We start from the raw sequence: 12,067 nt of genomic DNA on the forward strand, positions 1-12,067 counted from the left end.
AATCGGTAGTTACAGGGACAGTCCCCCCAGGAGCAATTTAGGGTTAAGTGTGTTTTTTAATGAATATACAGGGTTCACTTTTAAAAGGGTTCGGACAACCCGAGCATAATAAGCGGTGCATGTGAGTGATCAGGACCCAGCCCTCATGTGAAGACATCACAGTATGTGTGTGTGCACATGTTAATTCTGATAAAATAATAATTATGCAGCACATTAATGTGTTTATTTCAAAACATGAATGGTATTTTAAAGGGTTTCGCATGATCACTGTACTGCAATGTACTGAGCATTCTGAACTGGTAATATTGTGATGTCTGGTGGTCACATCATCACCCATACCATAAGTATGACTAGTTAGATATATGTTTCAGAAACCCTGACTTGGGGTTTGCAAATTGAACTGTATGACTAAGTAGAAAAAAACATTACAAGATTCTTCTTGTTTCCTCTGGATCATAGACACAAGACTCTCATGGGGCCAGACTAACGCCTGACATGACTCATCTTATCCCAAACCAATGTGAATGAGGCCTGCATTGTCCCATGCTGAAAGGTAATCTGCTTTGACAAAACCCATATGAACCCAGAATGGCTTTACAAACATAATCCAGAGGGAAGGGCATATAACAGGATTTCTAGATCATAAGATTCTGAAGTTGCATGGAGCAGGAAAGCCGATCAAAACTAATGGAAGCCAATGAAGACCCTCCAAAGTCTCCCAGAGCCAATCAGCTTTGACAATTTAGGCTCAAAACGTATTTTTTTTATTTAGGCGCTGATACCTCCAGTCTTTTTATGTGCTATTAAAATCGTCATGTTTTCATGTTACTACATCTTCAAGTAGCAATGAATTTGGCAGGATGAATAATTTCCCAGGCTGCTTTCACATGTGCATTGCTTTATTTCGTGCACATGCTACATTAATCATCTAAATCCTGATTTGCATACGTGTGTGAAAGCAAGCGTGTGAAAAGTCAGATTAGGGCATGTCCATCTCTGCCTGCCACACACTAGACACGCACAGTTTGGAAATGGCTGCCTAATCTCTGCTTGTAAATGATTCTCTTTCGTCTTTTTAGTTGCACATTTGGTTTCCGGAGTAAAACCTCTAAATCGGCGAGAGCTCAGAATAAAATCCTGCGTCTGGATTTGGATTGCAACCATGTTTAATAATACTGTGTCATTAATAACAGAATGTACGTCTAATAGGATTTGTTCCATGGGACTGGAACAGAGGTTCTCTGTTCCTGGTGGACCCTGCTCCACCCCGTTTTTTCATCAGGATCAGGCTGAGGGGCACTGACTGAAGAAACAAAAGACGGTTTAAAGTACAGAGATTGTGTGGCCGCCATGTCAAGTGTTTCTGTGTTTCCGCAGGGTTTCGGGATTAACTGTGGTAATTAGACCAGCGGTTTCGCCTGAACCGGGCCCTTCTCGTCCAGCGCGGTCGGTGTTTATAACGGGAGCGCGAATTCCAAGAAACCGCGGGTGAATAATCCGCGGGATTGGACTGCTCTTTAGCGGTGAGGTTTAGCCCAACCTGGCCTTTCACTAACCAGTAACCTAAATTAGCGCCCTGTGTGTGACTTTGTGTGTGTGTGTCGGTACTGTATGCCAACATCAGTGTAAGCCAATTTAAGAAGCAGCACAGTTTTCACACACACCATTTAATGTGAACTGCCTGTTTGTCTGTCTATCTTATGCAACCTCGCTGTCGATAAAATGAACAGTTGTTCAGAGCATGTGGCTAGAAAAATGATTTCAGATTAATTAAAACTGCTTGGTTTATCCGGATTATGCCTAATCTATCTGGCACTTCCCACACCCACTTTTATCCAAAAATTATTTATTTGAAAAAATTATTTATCCACGCAAGGACCAGAAATGTAAGCCCCAAAATGGATGATGTATAGGTTTTTAAAAGCAAATCGCTGTTCTCCTTAGAGCACCATCTCTGCTTCAGCGTCATTCCTGTCACGGATGCGGGCGTGGACCTTGCGAAGTGAGTACGGCGACGGCCGCTATTTGTGGAGAGGAAGTGTCACCTGATGACCTCTGGCCCCATCCTACAGCCTCGATTACTGTGAAGCCTTGACCAGTCCTCACTCGCAGATTATCACACTGCTGGTTGAGCGCCACCGGTCTCAACACTCCTGACCTCTTCATCTGCTTTAGTTACCGTTCTCAGCAATAGTTGCACTTGTGAAAAAGGAATCAGCTGCATTCCAATGTTTTCGCTTCATAATTCCATACATAATTTAGAATCACCTTCCTAATAATTAATATACAAATCTAATACCCATCATTCTTGCGTAATTTAATCATGGGCAATCATTGGAATATTGGGACCAATTTTACAGATAAATATCTGAAATGATTTTTAAATATTTCTCAGTCAAAACGAACCTATTTATGTTGTTTTTCATATCTGTATATAATCTACAGGTCACGTTTTGTTGCTGATGGATGTAATACAGGAAGCATATGTGACTCCCCGGCCCTGGAAAGCTGTAATCACTTCGAAGGTATGATAATCTGTTTTATTTTTTTTTCTCCCGCTCAGAGGCGAACCATTTACCTGTCACGTTATGTAGGTAATCCAGCGTAATACGTAATACACAGAAGCATTCTTCGCCACCCTCTATAAATAGCTCTTACATAACAGAAAAAAGCCTTCGTGGGACAGAAAACCAGCCCAATTAATCTGCTTAGTAACGACTCGAGGCAGACAGGCCTGATGTGTGAGGAAACGAGGGCTCTGCTGCCTTCGACTGTGCAGGACAGGGCCTGACGAGCGACGAGTCCTATTTCTGGAGCCGTCAAAAAGAAGGGCAGGGACACATGTCCTGGGATGATTTATTTGCCACTGTTTTCCCTGCCGCACAGTGTGCATTTTCTCTCATTTCAAAAGAGCTAATTGGGCAATTGCCAAAAAATCATCACAATCATCAAATCATATTCTGCGACCATCAGGCTGCAAATTGCATGCACTGTAATTTATGTGAATTGCATGTGTGACTCTGAAATGTCCCTTTCCAGGATCAGTAGCTGTTTATGTCAGAATCATCCAAAACAAGGCTTTTCATATTTAATTAGTATAGTAACACTAAAGAAATTACGCATCCGTGAAGCAAAATGTTTTACTATTACCCAAAAGTGACCCAAAGCCTTATCCAACCACCCCCCACATTCGACATCACATTCGGCTACTGATTTTGGGTGGAGCTCTCCTTTAGCTAAAGTATGGTAATACTGGATGATGCTCTTCAAATGAACAGAGCTTGGAAAAGCACGGCCTCCACTACTGTTAGACCGTCACGCACCTTCAGCATCTGGCTTTCGCCGGATGTGATTCTCTATTTATAGCACATTACTCTTCAAACCCCCAGCAGAGACGTCCAAGACAGAATTCAATCACAGCCTTCAGTCGAGTCTTTATTTCATCTTCTCGGCCAATTGTTTGGGCTTCTGTCCCGTAAGGAACTGCCAGATACCATCTCTGTATGGCTCACCACCATAGGAGTACAGGATGGCGTTGAATATAGGCGAGGTCTTTGCCAGAACTGGTAGCATCTAAGAGGGAAACATTCACAAATTAGTTCATTAAAGGCTACACTTGCAATATTAGCTTACCCATCCTAAAGTATCTTACCATTCTCAGCTTTGGTGAAATAACTTTGACATTTTCTACACAAGCGTACATACACATGATCACGTAGGGACCCCAGCAGAACAGCAAGGCTCTAATTGGAATGGACGTATTGAACTAAAGACAGAAGAGGCAGACAAAAAAAAACTTTAGTAAGCATCCATGAAATTAAATAACGTGAATTAAGTCTTTAAAAATGTCACTCTACCTTGTGTTTGCGAACCTTCCTGAAGTAGGCATAGATGGTGCTATAAGAACTGTGCATCGTCATAAGAGGGAAGATGAGGAAGAAGAAGGTGATGGCCAAATTGTAAGTGATGTAGGCCCTGGTGAAAGTAAAAAGCTGATTAAAAAAACATTTACTGATACTTTAGGTAAAGTTTACCTTACATGGATAAAAAAAATGAGAAAACAGTTTGTCTTAAGGATCATCTGTGCTTTAAGTTAATTACTCAATTGTCCCTTGAACCCGAGTGTCACTTCTGGGCTGGAGGTTAATGGGAATCAGAGGTGTGAATAATACCTGTCTCCCTTGGTGTAGTCCAGCGTGCAGCACACCTTCATCGGCTCAAAGTCGTACTCCCCCCAGCCAATGGAGGGCAGGGGAAGAGCAGCCCAGAAGAAGGACACTGTCCAAATAATAAAGCAGATGGTCCCTGAAGTTGCCCAGTACAACTTCTGATCTAGGCGTGGGGAGAGATTAAGACATTTAAAAATTAACAAAATGAATAAAAATGGTGTAAAAATGTCTATTCTTTTGCAGTACGTCCAAGAATGCTGATATAAATCACAACTATGTATTGTTTTGCAATAGATGTGGGACCAACAAGTGCTTTTTTGCCTTGTCTCGTAATAGGCAACAATGTTTCAAACATATAGTGATGTTGAATTAGCTGTGCCTCAGTGAAATCTAACATTTTGAAATGATAAACATCACACAGCCCCCCTTTGATATAAAAACACGTAATTTTACAAAACTCTGAAAATCTAGATTCTCCATATATGGGCCTCTTGTGGCAGTTTTGACCATATTGAAATACAAAATACAATGATTTTCGAATAAAAGTTAAGTCAAATGTTTTCACCTGTAGACAATTTATTCAGACTGTTCAACATTTTTGAATAATTAAACTTTTTTTTTTCTAATATGATATTAGATGAGTGCTCTCTGAGAAATTACACACATGTCTCACTTATCCAGGCTTTGCATAAAATAAAACCTGCAATGATGTGCATGATTATGCTGCAAGATTATGATTAGACCACTGGGGTGACTTACTGGTACAGTACTGGTGATACCTGTCCCAAGAAATGGCCGAAAGGAAACTGATGCTTGCCAGGATGGAGACCATTCCATGGAAGGCGTGATTCTGGCACCCGTTTGAACCAAAAGGCCAGTGCCTACAACCCCACATTCATTACTTCTAGTCTTTCATTGGAACAAGTAATAATATATATGTTTTTGTAATTATAATGTAATGTTCTGAGTGTACCTGATAAAGCTGGCGTAGGCAGCAATTAAGCCATTGACATTGAGACTGAGGTCAGCGATGGCCAGGTTAAAAACGAAGAAGTTGCTGGGGGTTCGCATCTCCTTCACCCGAAGGAACGACAAGATGGAGATTGCGTTCAGAAAAAAACCAATCAGGCCTGTAGAAAAACCACAGGTCATTTCTTTTGGATCAGCACCATCAGACAAGTATTCAAACACACAGTCTAACGCATTTAACTCACAAAAAGCCAAATATGCTGCCAAATACACTGCACACACTAATCACTGAGTTAATGAAAATGTAGAATCATGCATATACAGTACGGACCAAAAGTTTGGACACACCTTTTCCTTCAATGTGTTTTCTTTATTTTAATGACCATTTACATTGGTAGATTCTCACTTATTGGTAGATTGGTAGATTCTGTACTTAACAAAAAGTGGAGACCTGGCCTCCACAGTCACCGGACCTGAACCCAGTCGAGGTGGTTTGGGGTGTGCTGGACCGCAGAGTGAAGACAAAGGGGCCAACAAGTGCTAAACACCTCTGGGAACTCCTTCAAGACTGTTGGAAAACCATTTCAGGTGACGACCTCTTGAAGGTCATTGAGAGAATGCCAAGAGTGTGAAAAGCAGTAATCAGAGCAAAGGGCGGCTTTTTTTTTTTTTTTTCACCTTCTTTTGTTAAGTACATAACTCCACATGTGTTCATTCATAGTTTTGATGCCTTCAGTGAGAATCTACCAACGTAAATGGTCATGAAACTAAAGAAAACACATAGAATGAGAAGGTGTGTCCTGTACTGTAGTACAGGGGACCACTTCTTGCTTCTGGTTCCCAATTTTTAGCTGGACTGTCGCTTTAAGAGGGGGCGTGGCCTCTACACATATCGCTATGAATAAGATCACTTGATCCACAGAACAATCATAAAAATAAAAACCAAATGCATTAACAACTACTGGCACGTATCATCTTAATAAAAACTACACACAAAGCATGACGGAAGTATTGATAAGTGCACTTAAATAATGTTGCAGCATAAACTTTCAAAACGTTCCACACATTACCCCCGCACAGCAGCGCCGAGCCGAACGCGAACATGTCGAAATCATCGAAGCCCTCCGGCAACGTGTAAGACGCCATGTCCTCCCTTCTGGTCAAAAGTAGAGCCGGTGGCCCAGACTTTGGAAACTCCGCTCTTTATACTCACTTTTTTTTTTTTTTTTTACCATCGAAAAAAGGCGTGCAAGGACTTAAAGTGGTCAGCCCGCCCTACCCCATCTCCCCGAATCCCACCAAGAATTCCCTAATTCCCAGCAGCTCCACTCCCACTCCCTCCACGTTCCTGCTCTGTTACAGAAATCTGTCAGAACTGTAATTTATGTCATTAACCCCCCCCCCCCCCCCCCCCCAACATGTATAAAGTATGATACAGTATACATGGGAGCTAATAAAATAATTTTCAGCATTTCCATGCATCCATACACAGGTAACAGGCTAAATGTGGGAAGGACTGGACAAGTGGGTCAGTTTTGGAAACTTCATTCTTCCTTCACTATAATATAAATTCATAAATGAAATAATAACTATAATAATAATAATAATAATATATAATGTCGTACAGGTTTGCCCATTTCCATCTTTTTTTTGAGGCTATGGGCATGAATAAGATATGCACATCGGAATGATGCATTGGATCAGTTTAGTAATCGAAACAGCATCTTCAGAGCAGCAAAAGCTAAAATGTATTTTGCAGTTCCGTTTATGCAACATTTTGATCTAAAAACAATGTTAAAAAAAAGAAAAGAAAGACCTGAGCGGAATTCACGTGTAATTCCCTCTACCTTGTTTAACCTCACATTGTGGGTCAGATCTCCGCAGGCAGGTTTTATGTGTGCGTAGCCAGTGCTACATGTATAATAAGTCCTCTAATCGATCCAGAAATAAACTGGCGCCAAATTATTTTTTCATATTTGGTTTGCTTATGCAATGAGGCCACTATGATGTCACTAAAGGAGTGCCTAAGCTATGGTTGGCACACGTGTTACCACATCTCGATCAGAAGAATCAGTTTAACGAAACAAAGGCCGCACTCAGGAAATAAGGCCATTGATCCTGGAATTCGACAGGGTTGTGAAACGCAAAAGGCCCAGACTTAGGGGCACTGTGGACACAATCCCAACATACTGGAGACACTGGGCATTGTATATAAGCTGCCGGGTCATGTAAGAACTCCGATCACGTGGGGGTCGTCTTTGTCACACTACGTCCGTCATACATCCATCGTATGGGAGCCAGATGTGCGCTGGTCAGTCATCACCGGCGTTGCGAGGCTGTAAATGAGTAAGCTTATTTTGCATGCGGGGATAGAGAATTCACATGAACCGCAGATTGTCCTGAGTGTGCCGCTCTAATGCTGTGTGCATTAATGTTAAGTCCTGAAAGGCATAAAAATGGCAGGATTAAGTGATTTCCAGCTGTCCGTCACCAGCACTCAAATCCCAGCCGTGGCCATCGAGGTCTGAGCCTGGAGCGACCTGGTGGACCAGCGTTTCAGATGAGGACAAAAGCTACACTTACCCTCACTAACCATGGGGTCAAACACATCTTAACCTGGGCCAGAAGAAACCAAAAATTAATGAAGAAAACAAAACTTTATTGCTTTTGACTGTTTAGACTGTTGCAATTGCATGAAACATGTTATCCAAATCATCACAAGTCAATAACATTCATCATGTCCCTTCCCTCTGCCCTCTAGTGATTATCATAATCAAAAATGATCAAATTTGATGCAAATGCATCCCCTTTTTAAAACGGGGAATGTTCTCACGCTAATGGAATCGTTTGCAATATTTTTTATGAACAGGTGAGCTGTTTTTAATTTGAAGTACTAAGAAAAAAAAGACCATATTGAGAAAACCATCCTTATCTTCAGATTTCTTTTTTTACCAAAATAAATTTGGTCGGCTACATTTATCTATTGGTTCTTGGTACAGATATACTGACAATATGCACAGTGTGCCAGGTGGAGCACCTGAGCTACATGAAAATATTTAGATGGTACACAAATACTACTCTTTACAAGTAGTATTTTATTCCAAAGTTCAAAAATTTTTTTTGACGAACAAGAAAAAAACTCAAAATTGTTAATCTAGTTCATTTCCTCTTTGAAAATATGGGATTTTCTTTGCAAGGGAGAATATTTTAGAAAACGTCCGCCTCTATAATTAACCCTCCAATGAACTTTTGGGATGGGCCTGTTCTGTCTGTAAACAAAGGCACACCACACAGCCTATCAGCTTCTAGGAAGCAATAATCGTGTAAATGAAAATAACCCAAGTCCTTTCCCTAATCCTGTTCTATCCCTTTTATCTCAGGAGTCACTGCGCTCAGTCCAGTATGGTGCAGCGAACGGGCGAGGCAGTGCGATGTCGCTGAAGCTGGACGAATAGGACGACTTTCTCTTCGCTGCCTCTTTAGCACAGAGCAATATTAGAGCTGAAAATGTCTAGGCATGTCAGTCAAGTGACTTGGCTGGTGTTGTGTTGCCTTCCTCTGGTTTGCACTTCCTGTCCTTCTCAGTGCAGCTGCTTCTACCACAAGCTGAGTGATGGATCCAAAGCCAGGTATGATGCATTTCGCAAAACCAAACGCGTCTCTGTCAGTGCAAAAATATATTTTGTTAATGTTGCTGAGCGCACCATTGTGTTGAGCTGCAGATAGACAGGACTCTTTATTTGGTTTGGGATTAACTTGCGCGAATGCCTTTTAATCTTCTTTCCTTGTTAGTCGCTGTGTTCCACAATGTGTTCTAAAATGCACAGGGATTTTCATTCTAAAAAAAAATATAAAAAATGGAATGTCAGTGCACATTCTGTGTGTCATCCTAAATTTGCAAAGCCTGCAAAGTTAGAAAATTGCATTGTTGGACATAAGCAGACATGTACCTATATGTAAAATATTTTGAATTCTAACTCAAGTTCAATTAAGAAATTTCTGATCGTTTTTTATTGTATGCAAATATTTGCTTAAATCCATGCATACCTTACACATGGAAAGAGGAAGTGTGGTATTTCATTTAAATTCATAAGCTTTTCCGTTGCAGGAGTGTGCTGTGCAATGACCCAGAGATCACCCTGATCCCGACCAATTTCCCCACGGACACGGCCAAGCTGCGCATCGAAAAGACGGCCATCACACGCATCTCCAGCGACAACTTCCACTACCTCAGCAACCTCGAGTTCCTCTGGATGTCCTTCAACTCCCTGTCCACGCTGAACGTGGACAGCTTCCGTGGCCTGTCCAGCCTGGACGAGCTGCGTCTGGACGGGAACATGCTTGGTTCTTTTCCCTGGGAGTCCCTGACCGACATGCCCAGCCTGCGACTGCTGGACCTCCACAACAACAGGATCACCAGCATTCCCAGTGAAGCCACCCTCTACATCCGGAACCTCACCTACCTGGACCTGTCCAGCAACAGCTTGGCCACCGTCCCCACCGAGGTCCTCAGCACATGGCTCAGTGTTAAGCCTTTTCTGGACTCAGACAACTCTAAGATGATTTTGGGTAAGAACGTACTTCCAGCAAACATCAGAGCACTTCCATGAATATGCAACAATAGAACACATGCGGTTAGATTCATCATTTTATTGACATCTGTATTTATTTTGTGTAAAGGTCTCCATGACAACCCCTGGGTGTGTGACTGCCGGCTCTATGATCTGGTCCAGTTCCAGAAGACCCCGTCCTCGTCTGTGGCCTTCATCGACACCCGGCTCCGCTGTGCAGAGCCTGAGAGCCTATCGGGGGTCCTGCTGAGCGACGCCGAGCTCCGCCGCTGCCAGGGCCCGCGCGTGCACACGGCCGTTGCCAGGGTGCGCAGCTCCGTCGGCAACAACGTGCTGCTGCGCTGCGGCACAATTGGAGTGCCGATCCCAGATCTGACCTGGAGTCGGGCCGATGGCAAAGCAGTGAATGGCACAGGTGAGACGGCAGATCTCGCGCTGATTTTGAGGTTCACTTGTAAATGCGTCACCTACACAAACTACAAGCTTAATGATGGGCCTGACAGGTGCTGCCTTCATGCTCTGTTGCAGTTCAAGAAGAAGTCTCAAAGGAGGGCATTATCTGGTCAATTCTAAGCGTCCCCGCTGTCTCCTACCACGACTCTGGGAAGTACATATGCAAGGCCACCAATTTCGTGGGTAGCGCGGACGCCATCATTTCCCTGGTCATTTCAGACTCATTCCGGTCGGAGGAGGTCAGCCTATCCGGCCCCAAGAAGAGCAGAGGGAAAAAGCAGGGATTCGGGCGAGCCGCCTACCAGGAGAAGCTGATCGCGAGATACGTCCCGCCAACCACCACCTCGGCCTCGGTGCCCATCATCGAGCCCCTGGGCACCGGGCCGTACCCCGAGATCGAGAGCTACAGCGTCTCCGACGGCGTCTCGGACAGCCGGCAGACGGGAAGCCCACCCGGCACAGACGGGTCCTCGATGGAGGTGGCGAAGGCGGTGCTCAGCAACCTGGCAGCGAACGCTTCATCGCTCCAGCAGGCGCCCGAGCGGAGGATCGTGCGCTCCGTCAAGGTGATCGGCGACACCGACCACACAGTTTCCCTGAACTGGCGTGCACCGCTGGCCACCAACACGACGGCCTTCAGCGTGCTCTACGCAGTGTTTGGAGAAAGGGACATGAGGAGAATTAGTGTGGAACCAGGCAAAAACCGCATCACCATCGAGGGTCTGGTGCCTAAGACTAAATACATAGCGTGTGTTTGTGTGAAGGGCCTGATCCCGAAGAAGGAACAGTGTGTGATCTTCTCCACAGATGAGGCAGCCAGCGCCAGTGGGACACAAAAGCTCATTAATGTGGTGGTGATCACCGTGGCTTGCGTCATCGCAGTGCCCCTCACGCTCATCGTCTGCTGCGGCGCCCTGAAGAGGCGGCTGCAGAAGCTCCTATGCAGGAAGTCCAAGGACATCCAGGACTCCTATGTGACCTTTGAGACCTTGTCACCCGTCCCTAAGGCCAAAGGCCTGGAGGGAGAGTACCTCACCAGACTCAACCCAGACGAGTCCAACCGGCTGTTGTCGGCCCGCTCCAGCGTGGACTCGGAGGCCACAGCCAGGACTGAGGGGCAGCCTAATGAGTACTTCTGCTGATCCGCAGGCCAGGAACGGATATTTCCGCGTGCCGCCGCCTGGCTGCAGAGGGCCACTCGTGGCACTGAACACTTATCATGCAAGTGAACCCTGGCACACGAAACCATGGCATGGATCAGCTGCAGAGAGTCTGTAGCAGTGAAAGTCTGGTGTGGGCCTGAAAGGCCCCTGTATTGGCTGCTTTGTCTTTGACTGTCCTTTTACAGCACCTTTGAGTGGTGGACTAAAAAAGGGAAAAACAATAATGAATATTTTACTGTTCGTGTAGCATTTGTTTAACTGCAAATCTACAAATATGCAGATCCCGTGCACTTTTTTTGGAAATATTTTCTGTGTCGTTCATTGGACTTACTTTGTTAGAATATCTGAAATGCTTTTTTCTTCATGGGGTGAAAGAAACCTTGTCATTTTGGCACTCTGTGAATTGGTAACCTGTGAAGTGTTTACCTTTTTTTTAATAAAATGCTGTATTGTATCAGCCAGGTTTACTGTGGTCCAATTCTACCCTGAGGTCTGTTCATATTATTCATACGTGTTCCTCCCATGCCTCTGAAGAATATGTGTATTTAAATGTGTGAAAAAATAAAACGTTTTTTTTTTTACTGTAACATTTTGTCATTCCTTGTCATTTCCTAGTCTAGCCGTTTTCCATTTATGAGAATTGACCACCTGACCACCTAGTCATTCACCTCTTCTTTTTTTCTTTTTTTTTGACAAAAGAGGTAAATAACTTTATAGATATTATAAATACATTATCGATATA

The 12,067-nt window shown here is 43.8% G+C and overlaps 2 protein-coding genes across 2 annotated transcripts; one reads left to right on the forward strand and one right to left on the reverse strand.

Annotated features, from left to right (window-relative positions):
* Positions 1-2,838: 2,838 nt before the first annotated feature.
* rgrb (retinal G protein coupled receptor b) lies at positions 2,839-6,351 on the reverse strand. The gene is made up of 7 exons (XM_028989578.1): positions 6,209-6,351; positions 5,143-5,299; positions 4,929-5,050; positions 4,173-4,332; positions 3,858-3,975; positions 3,653-3,766; positions 2,839-3,573 (listed from the first exon to the last, which is right to left on the reverse strand). Exons 1-7 carry the CDS (start codon positions 6,282-6,284, stop codon positions 3,436-3,438), a joined length of 885 nt encoding a protein of 294 aa, XP_028845411.1. The 5' UTR covers positions 6,285-6,351; the 3' UTR covers positions 2,839-3,435.
* Positions 6,352-8,519: 2,168 nt separating this feature from the next.
* Positions 8,520-11,912, forward strand: lrit1b (leucine-rich repeat, immunoglobulin-like and transmembrane domains 1b). Its single transcript, XM_028989591.1, has 4 exons — positions 8,520-8,767; positions 9,247-9,707; positions 9,819-10,124; positions 10,238-11,912. The coding sequence occupies exons 1-4, from the start codon at positions 8,646-8,648 to the stop codon at positions 11,302-11,304; spliced, it is 1,956 nt and encodes a 651-aa protein (XP_028845424.1). The 5' UTR covers positions 8,520-8,645; the 3' UTR covers positions 11,305-11,912.
* Positions 11,913-12,067: the final 155 nt, after the last annotated feature.

This window comes from Denticeps clupeoides, chromosome 8 (genome assembly GCF_900700375.1).
Source record: "Denticeps clupeoides chromosome 8, fDenClu1.1, whole genome shotgun sequence".
Taxonomy (NCBI): domain Eukaryota; kingdom Metazoa; phylum Chordata; class Actinopteri; order Clupeiformes; family Denticipitidae; genus Denticeps; species Denticeps clupeoides.

What these genes read in the sequence shown, in the direction of transcription:
- rgrb (XM_028989578.1), bottom strand. Translation starts at nt 6,284, where the DNA reads ATGGCGTCTTACACGTTGCCGGAGGGCTTCGATGATTTCGACATGTTC. An exon ending in GGAAGGTTCGCAAACACAAG is followed by an intron (nt 3,767 to 3,857) that starts GTAGAGTGACAT and finishes TTCTGTCTTTAG; the next exon opens with TTCAATACGTCCATTCCAAT. An exon ending in TTTCACCAAAGCTGAGAATG is followed by an intron (nt 3,574 to 3,652) that starts GTAAGATACTTT and finishes TTTCCCTCTTAG; the next exon opens with ATGCTACCAGTTCTGGCAAA.
- lrit1b (XM_028989591.1), top strand. Translation starts at nt 8,646, where the DNA reads ATGTCTAGGCATGTCAGTCAAGTGACTTGGCTGGTGTTGTGTTGCCTT. An exon ending in AGTGATGGATCCAAAGCCAG is followed by an intron (nt 8,768 to 9,246) that starts GTATGATGCATT and finishes TTTCCGTTGCAG; the next exon opens with GAGTGTGCTGTGCAATGACC. An exon ending in CAACTCTAAGATGATTTTGG is followed by an intron (nt 9,708 to 9,818) that starts GTAAGAACGTAC and finishes TTTTGTGTAAAG; the next exon opens with GTCTCCATGACAACCCCTGG.